At 48.7% G+C, this 19,554-nt stretch overlaps 1 protein-coding gene across 3 annotated transcripts in view; it reads left to right on the forward strand.

Moving 5' to 3' along the window:
• The first annotated feature begins 4,669 nt into the window (after positions 1-4,669).
• WASHC1 (WASH complex subunit 1) overlaps positions 4,670-19,554 on the forward strand; it is a 37,117-nt gene continuing 22,232 nt past the window's right edge. Inside the window, exons 1-3 of one of the 3 annotated variants that reach the window (XM_084516909.1) lie at positions 8,760-8,904; positions 9,189-9,344; positions 15,722-15,875. In XM_084516909.1, the coding sequence (XP_084373035.1) occupies positions 9,335-9,344; positions 15,722-15,875 (164 nt within the window). In that variant the 5' untranslated portion in view covers positions 8,760-8,904; positions 9,189-9,334. Of the gene's footprint in view, positions 4,754-5,027; positions 5,315-8,759; positions 8,905-9,188; positions 9,345-15,721; positions 15,876-19,554 lie in introns of those variants that run through there. The other 2 variants (XM_084516910.1, XM_084516911.1) reach the window with 2 other exon arrangements.

A 19,554-nucleotide genomic window follows, 5' to 3' on the forward strand; every position in this document is an offset into this window, starting at 1 on the left:
CAAAAATAAAAGCATTAGCCTGCAGCCATCCTGCTGTGTGCTGTGCTCTCGTCAGATCTCACATGTTCAGCAAGGTCAGCCCTGCTCAGGACTCACGTGGTTGGGGGGTGCCGTGGGGATGTGGAAAGGAACCAGAAAATAAAAGACTGTGCATGAAATGCCCTCCTCTTCTGTGCTGTACCCCAAGGATTTTCTTGTATATTTTTGTTTACCTTCTTCCTCAGATGTACCATTATTTCATAAATGTGCTTTTTTTTTTTTCCTATTGTTTTTAAGTGAGCTAAGGCAATTACTGTGAATATGCAAACTGCCACAGCCTGAGCACTGCACACAACACTGCAGCACTTTGTGCCCTGGAGAACCTGCAGTCCAATGGACAGTGCGGGCACGGGGTGCCAGAGGGGCTTTGGCACTTAGGAAGAGTAAGTAGTGTGATGCTGGCAAGTGGTGCTTCAAGCTGTGAGATTGGGGTAAGGAGGATGAAAGTGAAGTAGAAGCAGAAGTGGATGAGGAGGGGACTATGACAGGCACGACATCTTATCCCAAATCCACCTCAGTAGGGTAAGGCCACAAAGTTGGGGGGAAGTGTGTGGGAGAAGTGTCTCCACAAATCTGAGTCAGAAGAAAGCTTGTGCAGAAGGATAAGTGGTTGCTCCCTACTTCAGCCCCCTGCAACAGGAACACCTCAGAGGTAACAGAACTGCTGAATGTTACTCCTAGAACCATAGAATCATAGAATCATTCAGGTTGGAAAAGACCTCCAGGACCATCTGGCCCAACCATCCCCTACCACCAGTGTCACCCACTGACCATGTCCCCAAGCACCACGTCCAGCCTCTCCTTGAGCGCCCCCAGGGACGGTGACTCCACCGCCTCCCTGGGCAACCCGTCCCAGTGCCTGGCTGCTCTTCCTGAGGAGAAATGTCTCCTCATTGCCAGCCTGAACCTCCCCTGGGGCAACTTGAGGCCATTCCCTCTAGTCCTATCACTAGTTATCTGTGAGCAGAGGCCAACCCCTAGCTCCCCACACCTTCCTTTCAGGTAGTTGCAGAGAGCAATGAGGTCTACCCTGAGCCTCCTCTTCTCGAGGCTGAACACCCCCAGCTCCCTCAGCCTGTCTGTGTAGGAGAGGTGCTCCAGCCCTCTGATCATCTTTGTGGCCTCCCTTGGACCCACTCCCACAGGTCCCTGTCCTTCTGGTGCTGGGGGCCCCAGAGCTGGACGCAGGGCTCCAGGTGGGGCCTCACAAGTCAGAGCAGAGAGGCAGAATCACCTCTTTCTCCCTGCTGGCCTCGCTGCTTTTGATGCAGCCCAATAGACAGTTCCCTTTCAGGGCCGCACACATCGCTGGTTCATGTTGAGCTTCTTGCCAACCAACAACCCTAAGTCCTTCCCCTCAGGACTGCTCTCAACCCATTCTCTGCCCAGCCTGTATTTGTGCTTGGGATCCCAGCCCATAAGCAGGACCTTCATGTATCCTGCCTGCTCTCTAAGGCAATATCACAAAGAAACATTAAGAGTTGGGCCTGAAGCAACACCTGAGCCATAAACACTTCTAAATATTAGGTGAGCTCAATCAGGTGCCCAACTGCATTAGCAAAACCTTTCTCAGATCCAAAAAACTGCAAAAATCCAAGGAAGCCTAGAAGACGATCTGATCTGTTTTCTGGCCCTCCACTGCCCTTGTGCAGAAGCAACTTAGCCAGCTTTGCTCGAATGTTTGACAAGTGCTATTCAACAGACTACGAGAAATTTCCGGCATCTTCAAAATACAGAGTCACAGCAGCACTCTGTATTCTGCTCACCTTCCCTTTCTACATTTTCCCTTCAGGTTCTGAGTTTTATGTTGTTAAGTTCGGGTGTAAAACATTATAATAAATAATAAGTAGCAATATTTTCCATCCTAAAGATATCAAAGGTGGAAAAATATTATTGTTTCCATTTTTCTAGTGAGGAAAGTGAGGCACTAATTGCTTGCCCAAGGTGACTTTGCTCAGTAAAAGATACTGCAGCAAGAGAAAGAGCAAATTAATTTAATGTTTTGAAGGTTGGGTGTTATTTTTTTCTTGAGAAAAAGCACTCTGGTGGAAAAAGGCAGTTTCAGAAAAGTGAAAATGAGTTCAAATATAATGTGAAACTAAAAGAGCTGGCTCTTGCACATAAATTTGTGGCTGTGCTACAACAATAGATGAGTGATCAGCGTCTATTGCAATGAGGCTAGCCTACAGGAAATATATGCCTTTACTCAAGGGTTCTGCATGTAGCGGAAGAGCTTGAATGTTACTGTGATGGAAAAACTAACAGACAGAATAAGCACCCTAGAGGGAGAAAACAAGTGCCCTGAGCTGCTCTGGATCAGCCCCACTGCTCACAGTGAAGACAGCTAGCACGGACAGCAAAGCTAAGCACGCAAAGCATCTCTGCAGCCTGTAAGAAGAGTGGTAGAAACATCTGCTTTCACTTATTCCACAGGCCGAGGGAAAAAGCAGGTCTGCACTGAGGTTGAGGGAGGGTATGAGCTGCTGCCCTGCCATGGCAGAACAAAGTGCCTGAAAGGATCTCTTTGCAGGAAGCCTGACCAGTGTCTCCTGCTGGTATCAGCTTGGGCAGTGACACTGGGAAAGACAAGAGGCATTTTCCAAACCAGCAGTGATTGCATTTCCTAATTGCAAAGCCCATGGGATGCTGTCATGCATGACTTGACACACCACTAGGTGCTTCTTTGTGCACGCTGTGACTGTATCTTACTGACTCGATGAGAAGAAGGACCTCTGTCTAAATCTTCCCTTCCCTGGGCAGCAATGCCTGTGAGCATTCCTTTTGTTAGTGGAGAAAAACACTGCCCAGTTTTATTTTCATTTGCTGCAACTTGCTGATGCAAAGCAGAGAAAGGGAGAGCGCGGCGGCCGTAGGTGTCAGTCAGCTCCCCGAGGGCAGCACTTGCTTCAGCGCAGGAGCCTGTCCTCGGGAACACTGAAGATCACGCAGCAAAATGTTATGAAATGCAAACATTATTAAGGAGAGAAAAGCAATTGCGCCCATTGTTCCTCTGGCCGGGGACGGCGTCGCTCAGCCTCCAGCAGCCAATTGTGTGGGCTGAGGCAAGCAGTCAGCCGGAGACGTGTCCCCAGCCTGCCTGCGCGGCTGCACGGAGCGTGGCACAAAGCCGCCGCTCTCCTGATGTGCCTCCAGATTATTTCGGTGCCGTTAACACCTACTCATTCCCAGTCAGTTAGGTCTCGTCTGCACAGCGAAGATGTTTGATATGTGACAGGGTTACGCGGGAGTTCACGACGATTTACAGCACCTCGCCCACTACCAGGGTCTCCCTGGTGGTTTGTCCAGTCCACCGCTACCCTGCTGTCACTTCTTGTGTTGTACCCTGCTGCTCTGCTGCTCATCCATCTCTCTGTCTTTCCTTTGTCCACTTCTTTTAGCTCTCTTTCTGCCTCGCACTGAGGGATTTTGCAAACCTGCTGCTTCTTCATCCTCAGCATGGCTGGGAGGGAGGACATGGGAAGGGGCCGCGTCAGCCTGCCATCCCCTCGTGCTTCCTCTTGAATTTTATAAATGCACCGAACTGGATTTTTATCTGAGCAGCAGAAAGCATTTTGAGGGCTTTCCGTCAGCAGTATATAAATAAAAATGGATCAGAATAGATTGGATTGTTCCTTCTTACATCCGCTTCCCTATTTTGTTTCTGACAGGTCCCGACACCCACACACATGCTCCTTGCTCAGACTCCACCACATCTCCTTTTTTGTCTGCTTTGAGTTTTTGGCAGGATTTCACATTCCCAAGAACCTCCTTCCCTTACGGAGAGTGTTCAAAGCTCTTCACCGGGTTCTTAGCTCTGAGGCCATGCGCCCTCATGCTCTCCATGCCGATGGACCTGGCCAGGCTGCTGATCGCCTTCGGAGGTCCGTGTGTCAGACAGCCCCTCCGCCTCAGCCTGCAGCAAGCATTGCTGGCTGTGCTTACCCTGCAAAGGAGCGGGACCAAGCCAGAAACCTGCACCAGGTAATTTAAGCAATGGGTTTACCCTTTTTCGAGTTGATTATGCATGAGCATAATCATCCTGCTTGAGCATAAGCATCCTGCTTTCTTCAAGCATAGCCACTGTTTGAAGAGGCTTACCCATTCTTTTTTTCTTTGCGCATTGTTTTTAATGCTATAAATGTTCCCTGGGTGCATTCAGAATCTGGTATTTGCTATTCAAATGGCGCTAAGTTTCAAGTGTTTGAGTAAATCTCTAAGAAGTGTGGCTGAGCAGGCAAACACCTCCATCACGTGCAGCACACACCCCTTCAAACCGTGGTTGGGATATTTACTGATGCAGGACTGAAATCCACTTGCCGTGAGTATTTGTGCAGCTCGCTTGAATGTTTGCATACAGGGGAGTGAGTATAAAAGGGACACTGGAACAGACTAGGAGAACGTACTTTAAAAAAAAAAAAACTTTATTTCATACAAATCGTTGTTTTATACAGTCAAAATGTGAATTGCCCAACGCTAAACGTGAGCTCTGGAGAGACAGCGGGCACAGGGAGGGCGCTGGGGGCCCCCAACATGGCGGCCGCCCCCTCAGGGGTGCCGAGCGCCTCGCGCCCCTCGCCCCACCCGCCCCGCGCGCGCGCGCGCATGCGCGCAACCCATCAGCGACTGAAGGAAATGTCCGGAGCCGGGCGGAAGTGACGCGCATGTAAGGGCGGAAGCGGGGCAGTGTCGCCGGGGTGTGGCCGGCTGGCGGCAGGTGAGGGGCGCGCCGGGCCCTCCCCCTCCCCCCTTCCCCTCCTCTCAGCGGCGGTGACCGTTAACGGCCGCCCGGTGACCGTTAACGGCCGCGCGGTGCCGGCGGGGCTGCTGCTGACAGGAATCGGGCTCGGCCCGTCAGCGCTGGGCTGTGGGGCGGGCTGGGAGCCCTCAGGGGGGGCAGGGCAGGGCAGGGCGGGGGGGAGCGGCGCGTTGGCAGCCTTGTGAGGGGCTCCCGGGATCAGCGCAGAGCTGAAGGGGAAAAAAGCAAAAAAAAGTCGTCCCAGATGCAGGGCTGGAGGGCTCCGGGGTGTGGGTTGAGCGATTCTTGCTCAGAAAGTTAGCTCACGGCTTGTGGATGAGTCGTGGGGGGCTCTGCCTCCTCCCCAGCACCAAATATTTAGGTTTATTAGCTAATTCAACAAACGCCACAGACCGTATAGAAAAGGCTTCTGGTCCAGCAGGGCATCAGCGCGGCTCGCTGCCTGGAGTGCTGCCAAATCTGTTCAACTATGTGTGGCCTTCAAATTGCACGAGGGCAGCCTGCCCCGCTCCCGGCCCGGTGAGCTGTGGTGGTGTGATTATTTGTTAAATAAAGCCGTGTTGTCGCTGCTTGCAAGTGAACCCAAATGCTGCTGTGATAAATGCACTTACTGTATTAATTTTTCTGTGTTCAAAATAAAGAATGAGTCAGGCAGCGGTAAAAAGACCACGGGGCTGTTAGATGGAGCTGTGTGTACAAAGGAAGGCTGCTGGTGGACGCAAGGAGCATTGTGAATCCACATCCAGCACTGATGAATGTTGTTGGTATTTATTTTAGTACTGAACAGAAGCCCCGTCGTGATGGGGTTTTCCCAGTTTTTTATGGCCTGGTTTAAACGTGGAGTGGTTGGGCAGCACCTGGATTTTCCTGGAGGCTTCTCACCCCTTCAGGAGAGGAGGCTAATTCTTGAGCCCTCTCACTTCCAGTCTGGCTTCCAATGAGGAGCATAGGATGGTGCCAGCTGTGGCAGTGGCACTTCATGTGGTTCAGGCAAATGTCAGCGAGGAGTTGGCCAGAGTTGACCTATTTCTTTCAGCTGGGCTGCGCAGTGGGTGTTGCTGGCGGTGCTTTGCAGACCTTATTCCTGGAACAGATGAGGCAGAAGCAAAAACTAACCCTATTTCGTGCCAGTTCTCTGAAGAAGAGAGGCTTCCTTGAGCAGTGAAAAGAAACAGAGTGGATGGTGCCGCTCTTGCCAGGGGCAAGGGCTGGAGGCAAGCTGACTTTGGCATGTCCTTGTAGAGGCTTTCTGCATTTTTGCCTGTCCTGGGAGTCAGAGGTGCTGCAGTCAAGTGTCCACTAGGCTTTCTGCTAGGAAGGTTGGCAGGGGGCTGACAAGCTCTCCTGGTATTTAATTAAGTCTGTCTTGTCTGAGCAGCAAAGCTGGGATGTAAAAGCTGCCCAATACCCTTCTTTATTCCTGAAACGCTTTGGTTGGGGGAAATCACCGCGCCTCCAGAGCCCTCAGGCGGAAAAATGCCTGAAGCATTCCCAGAGCAGCACAGCCTGTTCTACTCCTGTGCCCTTCTTCTATCACTCCGGATATCTAAACTGAGTTTTTAATCTTCATTCCTTCAGATAAAAAGTGCTGTTCTTTTCTCTCAATTCTGAAGTTGGTTGGCAGGAAAACCGACAGCAGATAATCTCTGGGAATTACTCTGCAGCCTGGCTTCTGGGTTTGGTAATACCAGGTAACTGTAATCAACGCGTGCCCAGCCTGAGTGGTGAAAGAGAAGGGCAGAAATTGAGGGCTGGGGTGAAACAGTACTGAGATAAGCCTGGAAGCAAAGCAGATTATTATTATTGTTATTTTTAAGATTAAAGATAGTGTGTAGAGGAAGAGGAAGATTATGTCTGAAATTGTGATATTTCCCGTGGCCATGGTGTACGAGCTTGAAGAGAATCATTTTTATCACTCAAAAAGCAATTTCTGCAACTAATCAGCTCTGCTCAGCCCCCTTCACAAGATAACCTTTGCCAGAAAATAGTCCATCCAGCACTTTGTTTAGCGGGCTATTGATTTTCCAGGTGGTTCTTTTGACCCAGCTTTTTGTCAGCTCTGGTCATCCGGGCCATCCTGTAGGGATATTCCGTCTAGCAAACGAAACCAGGCTTGATTCCTTACAGTGAGTGAGTTCCCCTCCTGCCATCTTGCAATTCCCTTTGCTTCTGAATGTATAAGCCAGGCCGGAACTGCTGTACTGAATTTGCTTTGATTTGGCAGTTGCTTTCAGTAAAAATCTCAGGATCTGTGCTAACACAGTGCATATGGGGCCTGAGTGCTGTAAAACTCCAGAACTTTGAGTACTGAAAGCGAAGGAGGGGAAAAAAATAATAATAAAATTGCTGGTCAGGGTTTGAGGGAGCAAGATATGGTGGTAGTGGTTAGGGCTGCAGCAAAGGTCTCTCTGTAGGTGACTTAAGTTGAGTTTTGTAACAGAATTAGAGGGAAAATTAACAGGAAAGTGCAGTGCTTTTGGAGTTATGTACTTGTTGCTGTGGTCTGATAGTAAAATGGAGTAGCTCTTCTTTTTTTCTGAACCAAGTTTTCTGCAGGAAGCTCTCCAGCAGTGCTTGAGCTAGCCTGCTTGTGGAACACTCCGATATTTTAGAGATCTTACTGCAGGGAAATGGCCCTCAAAGGGACTTTTGGCACAGCCAGCAGTTTAGGAATACGAAAACGAAGTGCTCCCTTTTAGGAAACTGAATGGAGAGATGCATCAGCATGCCTGGGCTGGGACTCTCAGCCTTTGTTTCAATGTCTGCGCTGTAGGTGTAGCTAAGCTAGCTGCTTAGCCTCCTCTTAGAAAAGGGGAGAAAGAGAAGGCAGGCAATTAGCGAGCACGGTCCTTCTGGACAATTTTAGGTGGCTGCCTTAGAATAAGAGCAATTATTCATTAGAGCACCTGGTTATCTCCATTAACGATGAGAGGCAAGGATGACAAGAGCAGGGCAGGTTATCTGACGAGCCGTAGCTATCAACGTCTGTCCATCAAAGTGAGCTGTATGAATCTAGCTGAAGGAAGCTGTTTTCAGCCTCAGCGTAGAAGACAGGGCTTCCTCAGCGAGATGATGCAGCCGCCAGCTCGGTGCCTCGTGGCAGTGAGGACCGCTGGCTGCTCCTCTCAGAGCAGAGCCCTGCGCTGGGGGGAGAGGTTGTTGTGAAGGCACCAGTGGCTCAGAGGCCATCCTCGCTTGTGGAGCTTAGAGGATTGAAGTGCCCCTCGGAATTGTTTAAGTCCTTACAGCTCAGGTTTTATTTACAAAATATTCCTGTATAATAGCGTTTCTGTCTTCTGGAGAGTTAATATCATTTGATTTTATTTTATCCAACTTTAAATGTCAAGTATTTTGCCATTTGCCCAGGAGTTGCCATACACTATTATAAAGCTGGACTCCGAGATCTCAAATCTCGACTCTTTCTCATTATGCTAAGTGGGATAGGGCAGAGCAGCATGTAGGAAAACAGCAAATATAAGTGTCTCTGAGTAGTTTTTAGGGGAGGAGGGTGTCTGCATTTGAGAATGAGCACCAGGCCTGCTAATGGATAGCTTCAGGCCTGTGGTTGTCCCATCCAAGAGACAATGCTGCTGGTGGGAAACCAAATCCTCCAGTTTATGCGTGTTTAGTTACTCAGCAGTAACGTCTTTACCTTAACATCACGTTGCTCCAAGCCTTTTGCAGCTGCAGTAGCTCCTGTTGCTTTCAAATCAAAGTTTCTGAGCCGAAGCTACTAACGAGCTTTGGCTTTTTGAGAAGAAAGCCTTAAGTACTGGGATCAAGCTTTCTGAGTAGGTTTTTGACGGGCTGGTGCTTTTGCTTTGATAGCTGTGAGTGCTCAGGAAGGACCACGTGCAGATAGCCGTGTACTCCAGGAAGAGCAGAGTGGGACAAACACAGAAGCAGCCACTGGTGTTTGTTGGGCTTTGACATTGCCCGTGGTCCAGGGAGACGTTTTCCTGTCAGGCACCCAGTTCACAGAAACCATGTCAGCAAGCTTCTGTTTTGTTCCAAAGCAGCCTATTTGTTGTGTTCTGCCTCCGGAAAGTGTACAGCTTTGATTTTGGGATGCAGACTTCATACCAGAGGCTCCCTCTCTGCTTGCAGAAGTGAGTATCTTCACAGCATTACCTTAATACCTTTTTCTAGTAACGTGTCAGTGGGCTGGGCAAAGCATGTGCTGCACACTGAATGGATTCAGCTCACAAAAAGGCACCAAGGGCTGTAGTTAAGGCTCAACGTGTTCTTCTGGTGGTGCCTGGATGTGCAAGGTACCGCGTGTGTGCTGACTGCCACGTGGATGTGTGGAACCGTGTGGCTTTTATCACTGGGCCTGGTGGTTAGCAGGGGCCTTGTACCAGTGTGGCAGAAAAAGCTTTTCCTTTTCCCACAGCTGCTGCTAGGACAGAATCCCAGAACCATCTAGGTTGGGAGAGACCTCCAAGATCACCTGGGTGAGGTTCCTTCAGTGATGGAACCCACTGCTGCCAGTTCCTAGCAGGATAGTGGCCACAAGGCCAGGCTGGAAGTGGGAGGCTGATGATCCTGAGTAAGTATCTCGCCCTCTAAACGTGGAGCACAGGATTAGGTGTGGCTTTTACAGCTGAGTTAGCTTTGTCACACAGATTTGGCCATGATGTCTTCAGCTCCTTTCAGTGGGAGGGAGACTGAGATCTTCTAAAGCTTCTCAGTTTCTAGCACCACTTGGCAGTCTTTGTGGCTGGGGATCTCTGGCTGGCCACTTTAATTCACTGATGGAGAGCAAGCAGGGTGGGCACAGCTGGAACTGAGAGCTCTCTTGCTCCAGAAATGGCACTGGGAAGTAAAATCCTAATGGGAACCAAGCCCTGCAAAGATGGAGAAACCCCACTCTTTATGGCTTTGTCTAAAATAGCTACTGGAGGTCCTGAGAGCCAAAACAGTCATGTCTGCAGTGGAGTTTGAGGATGCTACTATGAGAGATGTCTAGTAACATGAGCGCCCTGGTGGAGTACAGCCTGCTACGGGGCCTAATTACGGGCTTATTAATGCTTTCTTTCATCACAGCCTTCCAGCCTTCAGCTGGTGATTAGACCTATTTTTAGGGGCAGAGTTCCTTAATATTCAGCACAGTGCACCTCTCACCAATCAAATCAGTACCATCTGCATCTTTGATTGCTGCTTAATAACACTGTAGAACATGTTTAATTAAAAAATATAAATAGACTTTTCATCCTTTTAACTTAACAAAGTGCTTCTCTCCTCCTCCCTTCCCTGCTGTTCCAAACCTTCCCCCCCCCAAAAAAAAATAAAAAATAAGTAATGTTGACTTACCACAGGGACTGTGGTGAAGCTCTCACCTCACTCCTGGAAGTACCTCCTGCTCTCCTAGCCAGGAGCACTCAGTCATCTGCCCTCCGCTGTGCTGGAGGACCAGATTTCAAGTCCTGCAGTTAATGCCACCACAGGGCAGAATGGTCACTTGCTGCTCAGTAAAAGAGGGCTTGCACCTAGGCTCTTGTGCTGCACTTACACCAGAGTGGAGGCAAGTCGCAGCTTTTATTTCAGTTGTGTGTTTGTGTCTGTGAGTGCAGTGCACACATCTCATTCTGTCCATATGCTCCGGAGGAGCAGATGCAATGACACGTTTTTTGTCATATAACAATGACATGTTAATTTTTTTTAGGGCATACTCTAGGCAAGCTTCTGTTACAGCCAAGGTATAGCTTGAATATACCAGCAGCCTTGTTCATGATTTGAAATTCTCTGGGAAGCCTGTAGAGCAAGTAGAAAATGAGGGCGAGGTAGTGTTGGAAGTACGCTGCAGTACTACAGTCTGCCACAAAGGAAGAGATCAGTGGTGGAAGTTCGTGATGAGCCATGCAGCAGCCACTGTAGCTGCTGAGAGCTTTGTGAGCACTGAAATCTGCGTGGGGTATTGAGAGCCATGAGCTGATGTGCGCAGCGTTAGAGCAGGTGAAGGTAAGAATCCCCCTGAACCAAGTCACAGGCATGGCTTTCCTCTGCCAAAGGAGACAGTGATTGTGCTAAGCTCTGCCCAACGCCCGTCTCTGTTCCATTTTTTGGGTGTTTAATCGTAGACAAGTCACAAATAAACTCTGGGTTGTTCCCAGCCTGGAGCCATCCCGGTGGTGGTGCAGCAGCACGCGGTGGAGGTGTGCCGATGTGTTTCACTGCGTGCTGCTGGTCGCTGGGTCCTTGCAGGCAGTCATTGATCTTTTATTAGCGCCCGACAAAGGAGAGGCATAGGGCTGGAGAGAGCCTCTCAGTTCTTCTCGGAGCTGCTACTGCACGCGGGAATTAAAGGCCCTCGGTTCGTGCCACCGTTGCAGTGCAGTGACAGAAGCAGCAGCACAGTAATTGCTGAAACTGCTCTCGCGTCTTTGAAGAACACACACTGATTTTTTTAGTTTCTTTTTCCAGAGTATTTAAGCGCTATTCTTCCCCTGACCTCTCGGAGCACGTTAAGGAAGCAAGTATTGTTGGTGGCTTGCTTTTATTCTCCCTTTTTTTTCACTGTTAAGTATGCATCTGCGAAGTGCTTGTATGTAGCCTTACAGTCTCTGCCAGCGTTGAGGAGAGCCCAATTATTAATACCTGCCTCTGTTTATATTCCCTTGAAAAATTAAGCTTTTATAAGGTTGTGAGGCTTTTTTGTTTGCAGATAATCATCTCAGAGAGCGGTCCTCCACAGAGCATTACTTTCTGAAGAACTTGGAGGAGTTTTCTTTCTTTTAGAGGCTCTGTTTGCTCTGTAACAAGTTACCTTGGGCTTAGCCACAACGTACGGCGTTTTATTCTTGGGTCCAGGGGGAAGTAATGCAAGGGGTTAGCAAAGCAGGGGGGGTGTTTCTCTGCTTCAATTGGATGCTTCCTTCCCTGGCTTCAGAGAAGCAAATCTGTGTGCCATTGGAGTATTAGATGTGGCTGTGGTGGCTGAACAGAATGACTGGTTGCTGACAGCTGGAAAACCTGGAGTGCTCAGCCCTTCCCTGTCCTGGTGTCGGTTTTCTTGGGGAGGTGAGGCAGTCTGTGGGAGGATGATGTTGTGTTTCCCTTTGCCGGTGTGAACGTTGGAAGCAGGAAGGAGAGACCAGCTTTGAGCACAGAGGATGGAGCAGCCCTGACAAGCTTTATCCCAGCTTCCTTGAGGTTAAAGGCACGGACAGCTTCAGGCAGAAGTGCAAATGTGAGCAATCCTGAGCTCCAGTCAGAACTTCCAAATCGGGAGCACGTAAGCAGATGGTGCAGTGAGAAAACAACCTCTTTCTCTTCCTTTGCAACTTAATAAGGCAAATGAGGTTATTATATAACACCAGAACACATTTGTCTTGATCATGAAACTTGACATCGGAAAAATAATTGAATAAGAAGTGGCTGGTGCCCCAAGATACTGCAGCTCTTCTCCAGAGCCTCTTTGATCACAGAAAAAAAAAGTGCCTTCTTGCTGTTTGTTGTGCTTTGTGTGACCCACAGGTGGTCGTAGCACTAACGATTAAATCTCCTGGGTGATCTGACATCTGCTTTTCTGAATCGTGCTCACTTTGGGGTTTTATGTGCCTGTTTCTGACTACAGCATCAGCGTTTCATGTTGTTCTGCCTTCCTAAATCCAGGATGCAGGGCTTTCTGATAACACACGCTAGCTCCCTCTTTGAGATTCTGGAGTGATACTGAAACCAGCTTTAGGAGATGCTTCCAGGTGTAAGATACGGTGTGTATGTTAAGCGAAGGCTTGGCTTACCCATTGGGCAGGGTGGGCAGTTGAGCTATTTCTAACCTACAGCACTTTGTTTTTATGTAACCCCTAATTCTGATAACGGAGCGAGGAAATTGGCTGCTTCCTTCTCCCTGCGCTGAAGGCTGAGATAAAGGAAGTCAGTCTTGCTGAGTGACACCCGGCCTTTGCTTTCCGTCCTGTCTTCAGCTGGTAATGCTTTGAATCTTTCCCCTTAAATTCTTCCTTGTTCCTGCAAGTTCCTTCTGTTGGAGGAAGCAATCCCACTTTCATTCGAAGCACACGGTCAGTCCTTTACTCCCAGTGCTTGTAAAACTGGCTTGCCTCCCCGCTTGGTTTGATTGCAAACAGCAGTAAATAACATCTGTACCACAGGCTTTTGCCCTCTCATTTAGTAGGCTGTTGCTGGTTTTGCTTTTTCTTGCTTTAAATCTCTTAATTTGTTACCCTGCACAGAAAGAGTAGTCTCTTGGATCTGACAGCAGTTCCCACAGAGTCTGCCACATCTCTCCAGCGTGTTGGTTTTTTTTAGGAAAGGTGAGAATCTGGAGCTCATGTGAGAGGCTGTGCTGAGAGCCTGTGAAGCTGAAGTTTACTGACAGCCAAAGTGTGACAGGAACACCCTGGGTTTTTCCTGCTTTGCCCCACTCGAGCGTGTTTGTTTCTCTGCAAGGGAGCGCTGGGGCCTGAAGAACAGTCTGTGGCTTCTGAGTGCCAGGAGAGAAACGGCTCGGTAGGGGCCGGGGGAGTGCTGCTTCTGAGGAGCTTGGCTTCAGAGCAGTCACTGGAGGACCAAAGATTGGTGAGAATCTGGGCAATGATACTGGGCTGGGTAACCTCATCTGGCCCCAGGGGTGAAAAGCTTGCCCTTGTCATCCTGTGTGGCAGGATGCCACGCTTCTGCTAGTCGAGGAAGTTCAAGAAGTCCCCTTCTCACCCCTGCTTCCCACCCAGCCTGGCCACAGGGCAGTTAGAGCAGTTTATCCAGCTGCAGTCAGCTGGGGCATGGATCCGATCTGCGTTTAAAACAGGCATCCCCAAAATCAGCAGTGTCGGTGCAACGAATGCGTTGTGGCTGGCGACAGAACGGATCACAGCCTCATTTTGCTGCCCAAGCCAAAGTACCTTGTAACTGCACGCTCGCTGATTTAGCCTGCCTCTTTGTTCCACTTGGGCAGTCCCAGAACAGATTTGAAAGCGAAAGGATTCGGGCTTGGTTCTGGTCAGCAGATCAAAAAATGCCATCGCGGAATTAGCTGTCCCCCTTCTCAGATTAACTTGTATGCTTTGCAAATCAAAATAATAATTTCCCGTCTGCTGAATAGGCGCAGTCAGAAGTCTAATCAGCGTGCAAACATTGCTGCTAAAGAGTATGGATTCAGAGCCTGCGATGCGTGAAGGGAAGCAGAATGGGTTTGGGCTTCCTGCAGCAGCACCGGGGCTTTGGCTGGCTGGGCTTCATTCTGCAAACGTTATCTGTGGGAAGGCTCCTAGCCTGCCTCGTTCTTTTCCCCTTCGGATGATTCTTTTGTAATGAGAAACAAACAGAAGTGACCCGCACCACATTTACAGGTGGTCTTTCCTCATCTGCTGTGGTAGGATCAGAAAGGACAAAGCCAGAGGGTGAACGGTGCCGCATAACTGCGCGGGGATGGCTGCGGGCAAGTCTAACCTGATGGCTGTTCCTTTTGTGACAGGGAAATGAAGGAATGTGTGAAGACCCCTGTAATTCTCACCTGTTAAACTGCTGGGTTGTGCTCTAACTCTCCTTCAGCCTCTTGTTTTGTGAATTCCTCCAGAATAGCTCGTGTTTGTGTTTCCTAGCCCACTCTCCATGCCCTCCCTTGGGAAGGGGGAAGGCTTCCTCTGTCATTATCGGTCTGTCTGCACGCCGCACTGTGCCCTGGACTAGTGCCTGTGAACCTCCAGTGCCACAAGGGGGAATATTTTGCACCATGAGACAGATCTGCCCATTTCTCCTACTTTACTTCTTGCTCTTGCTTTGCTTTGTTTGTATTCAGCTTAACGAGTATTTTCCTGTGCTGATGTACAGCACCCTGCATGATGAAACCCCATAATGAGCAGCTGTAGACGGTGGCTTTTTTAACAGTCTGAGTGAGCAAGACACACAAAGAAAACAACTTTGAAAGGGTTTGTGCTGGTCTGATGGCAAAGCTTCAGTCAGAAGAACGTATGGGCACTCTACCCTTTAGATCAGGCTGTCCAAACGTGTGTTTTTGTGAGCTTGCGCTTTCTAATGTGCTCAGAGAAACACGTTTCTTTCCTATGCCCTTCTCTGTGTCTCGGGAACTTGTTATTTTTGTGAAAGAGCATGGGAGGTAGGCTCGGGGGCCACAACTGAGGGAGGTATAAGCAAAGCCGTGCGGATGACACGCAGCCTGTTCCTGACGCCTCATGGAGCAGTGCTCTCGGCCCAGCCACATCAGGGAGCGCACATACTGCTCTGGTGTGTGTGTTGAAGGCGACAGAAAGATTTCAGTGCCTGCTTAGTTTTTCTGTGTGAAAGGCTCCTGAAATGAGGAGGCTTCTTTGAAGGTGGTTACAAAAGAACAAGGCGGTCACCAGGAGCAATGAGCTGCTCCTGGGAGCCTCAGCGTGGAAGAAGTCTCATTAACCTACTTGGAGCAAGGGCGTGTGTACACATGCATGCCCTGTAATTCTTTTCGCTGCTGTTCTTGGAAGGGAGCAGCGGTTGTGTTTCTTGGAGCAGAAGTGTAAAATGAAATACTGCATTTTGCTAATGGGGTTGAATGACCTGAAACATATCCATCGCAAGGGCGAGGAGGGGAGGAGCAGACAGGGCTATTTGTGATGAATCCCATCACCGGCCTGAATTGACTTTGCTCCGCAGCGTGGCCTTTGTTTTCAGCATAATACCGAGCAGAGATTTGTTAATTATCACACTAAAAATAAAGCTGTGGCTCCCAAGATCCATTCAGGCAAGCAAAAGACTCCCACTTCTACTGTAGCTGCGTTAGATGTCTAAAAAATAAAAAATAAAAACCTGGTATGTCAACCTTACTGCAGGCTTTCCTCTTCGGCTCAGCAATTCGCTTGTAAGCACTTTCCTAAAAGAGTTCGGGGAGCAGAGGATGAAGTCCCTGAGTACAGGCTGTGATAAAAAATGGAAGTGTGTGTGCTGCAGTGACCTTTCTGCTCTTTCCTGTAGGCACGATGACCGCGGTAGCCCAGAAGCACTACCTGGAAGGACAGACCTACTCCGTGCCCCTGATCCAGCCGGACCTGCGCAGGGAGGAGGCTGTTCAGCAGGTGGCCGATGCGCTTCAGTACCTGCAGAAGGTGTCGGGAGATATTTTCAACAGGTACAGTTCTTTCACTCCGGGGTTTGGGGCCCAGCATTCAGCAGTTGAAAGTGGATTCCCATGACAAGGCTGATGCAGTAAAAGGGCATTGCGCTGGCAAGCAGTGGAATTTCAGAAAAGGGGTAAAGAAGAACCAGATGCACTTCAATAAAGGTTTCCATGGTTCAGGTGCCTTCAAAGTTGAGCACAATCAAATGGCTGCTGTTTAGAAGTTGTTGGTAGGTTTTAGTTCAGTTGCAGATTCCCATAAATTACATTGCTGCTTCTGGGGTTATCTTTGATTCCGTCTTGCTTGTGTTTTAAATGGCAGACTTCTATTTAGAGGAGCTTGAATATCTGTCTTTTCAAGTCCTAGTACTTGGAGCAGTGGAGTACAAAATATCCCTGGTCTGATCGCTGGACTTGTAAACTGCTCTCTTTGGGCTTCTCCTGTTTTGTGCTTCTGTTTTTGTATTTGGGGAGGAGAGAGTGAATGAGAGTGCCTGTTCTCAGCATGGTCTCATAATTACCTAAACTGATCTCTTGAGGGATTCAACCCAGGCCTGCCACTTCCTGCATGCAGTTGTTGTTAGGATTAGATGTATAGGACTACCTACACAGCAGGTCAGAGAGACTCTTGTGTTTTCTTGCAAATGGTAGTTAAGGCAGTACCTTTTTCATCTGAAACCATTCCTGATGTCTCAGTGCCCTGAGACAGCATGTCAGATCATTGGTATAGAAAAGGAGCTCACCATTTATCTTCTCGTAGACTGATAAGTGAAAGTGCTTGCTTTGGTTTCAGTAGGGATCTCGACTGCCTAGTATGATTTATTGTGGCGTGAGCAGGGCCACAATGTTCTTTCTTCTTTTGAGTTTTTTTTTAAGGGCAGATTGAAGTTCTTCAATTTTTGATAGCAATCGTTTGAAAGACAGCCTCGAGGGAAAGAGTAATCGTGAAAGCAGAGACCAGGTCATTGAGGTAAATAAAGGCTTTTCATCCGAGTGATCTTTGTTTGTACAAGGGCTGAAGGGCTCCTGGACAAGGGCCACGTGCAGACTGGACTGAGTTGAACACAAGGCTTCATACTTTTGTGTGCTTCTCAGTATGGGAGCTCCTCGTGGTATAAGGATGGGAAAAGTCTTTCCAGAGCTTCCAGAAACACGGGGAAGGCCCCTCTTGAAGTTGGGATGGCCTGGCAGTGCTGTCGCTCTCTGTGGGGCACAGCAAGCTACTGATAAAGCTGGAGTGGTTCTTTCTCCATCCCACCCCCTTTTCTTGTACTCTCTGCTTTGCAATGCAGTCCTCTGTAATTTCCCCAGGGAGGCAAGCCTGCTGTTTTGTATGCAAGTCACTTCTGAGTCCTGAACAGTGACTGTGATGCTGTTCCCTCGCTCTTCGGTGCACTCATGACTTTTAATTACCAATTTTTTCCAACAACAGAGGAGGCTTCATTGGGCTCTTTGTTTGCTTTGCCTTTCCTCCGAGGTCTTGCCTCTCTGATATAATTAATAACGATTTAGTAATTATGCAGGCGTCTGATTAAAAGTTCCGTGACCTCAGTTGTTCCGTGCCAATCAAGGTGCGGAGTTTTCAAGGTGAGAACTTTGCTACTTAGTGAAGAGTGACCTTTTTTCTTCCCTTTCCTGAGATAAGGCAGCTCTGCCTCCCATTTCCAGGAAGGAGCTGCCTTATCTGGGGAAGCCGACCGTTCCGACCTGCCGAGCAGTTCTTGCAGTGTTGACAGAGAGGAAACTTGTTCCTGATGGCAGACTCAGCCGAGTGTGTCAGGCTCATTACCTCAGGACTACAAAGATGCGGGTGTTCTGCGGTTGTTTTGTAGGAACTATCAGCTCGGTGCTGTGCTTTTGAGAGTGGCAAGCCGGTTTGTAATTTGGGGAAGGTGGCGTGAAAGAGTCTCCCTTATGCTCTGAGGAAAGAGGAATGTTTCCACAAACCTTTTTTCTATGCTAGGTGATGAAGGCTTCTGCTTTGAGTTGTTGCTGACATGACAATTGACCATGAGTTCTTAAAAATGAAACTGTCCATCCATTGTGCAAGGGAGGGGAGCTTTTATTCCGTGTATTTGGAAACCAGTTGAGGGCAACTGTGGCGTTCTTACAGTTATAGAAATAATATTACCTGGGCTTAGCTGTGGCAAGATACATGTATGGTGAATGGGGCACTTGGGAGAGTTCATTATTTTGTAGAGACTGAGGGGATGTGCAGAAGCAAAAAACCAAACAAACAAAAACAGGTAAACTGTGGCTGAGACCCAGAGGAGACCCACTGAAGGAGCCTCAGAGAACAGATCTAGACCCCATAGCAGTTAAACCTCCTCTGTACCTTGCTAGAGGTGCACCTAGGTTGTGGTCTGGAGTTGCTAAGAGCGAGCTCTGCATCCCTCTGTTGTACCCCTAACCCATGGGAGCAGGGACCCATGCAGCAGGGCACCCCGTGTGCAGAGGGAAAGCCCTGACCTAAGCAAGCTCTTGGTTTCTGAGTGGTACAGGTAGTGACAGAAGACATCGACTGCTAACAGTCTGCTCCTCGTAGGGGCCCTCTTGGTGCTGGTAGCAGTATGTGAGGAGATCAGGAGGCTGTGTGTGCTTCCTAGGGCTGCGATTTGGAGGGATGGGAGCTCCAACCTCGTGTATGTTAACGGAATTCATGTAGGGAAGCTGCAGTAAAGACCAGATTCACCACCTGCAGCTATTGAGATTTTAATACATGTCGTTACTGCTTAAAACACAAATATTCTAACAGAGCCAATCTGACATATCTGCATGAGTTTAACTCTCGGACATCCAAGGAGGGCTTTTGACACAGGTTGCGGTAGGCAGGATGACCAGTTTAAACGCTCAATTAGCCAGCGGTGTCTCATCCATTTGTTTCTTCATTACCAGCATTTTCTGGGTGAGAGCATGTGTCAAAACCGTGTGCTCTGGATTTTTTTTTCCAGAGATGTTGTTGCGATAAGTACCTTACAATATGTGATGGGTTTAGGTTTTCTGAGGTGGCCCCTTGGTTAGCTAGGCCTGCCCTTTAGCATTTCTCAGTTTCTGAAGAGTTTTTGTTGCCAGGAGCTGGTGGTAACCTGTAACATGTCAGTTCATTATTGGGACTGGATACTTTTGTATAACAGATCTGTGGAAAATTGCCTGAGTTATCTCATTTGGTGTGCTAGCAGCAGCAAGAAGATAAATACTTGGGGTTGAATGTTGTTATCAAGGTCATGGTCTCCTTTGCCTATAACCAAACCATAAAGTGTCCGGTAAATGGAATTTCTCATGGGCAACAGAGCCTTAGCAGATGTCTGGGACAGGAACAGGGCTGAGATGCAAATAGGGAGTGCTCCGTGAGATCTGTGCCCTGCACAGAGCTTTGACAGTGGTTGCATGTCAGCCTGGCCTGACATTGAAAATGCAGACAAAGCGTCAATCGTGAGGTACGTTTGGGTGTCCCCCCACTTCTTTTAAACTTGTTGTGATTAATTCAGGGCATCAGCAGTGGAAATAGATGACTGAATATCTTTGTAAGAATATATTTGATGTAAGAGTATTTGAAATGTATTAGTTAAGCAATTGTATAAACTTGCAAAGAAGAGTTTCACTATGAGCTGTATTGTCCTTTGCAGCACACCGTGGCTCTGGGATGCATCTTGGCTTGGACACTGCACTGAATTTGTTGCTCTGCTGGCTG

This window comes from Aythya ferina, assembly GCF_964211825.1.
Source record: "Aythya ferina genome assembly, chromosome: 1".
In the NCBI taxonomy this organism is placed as follows: Eukaryota; Metazoa; Chordata; class Aves; order Anseriformes; family Anatidae; genus Aythya; species Aythya ferina.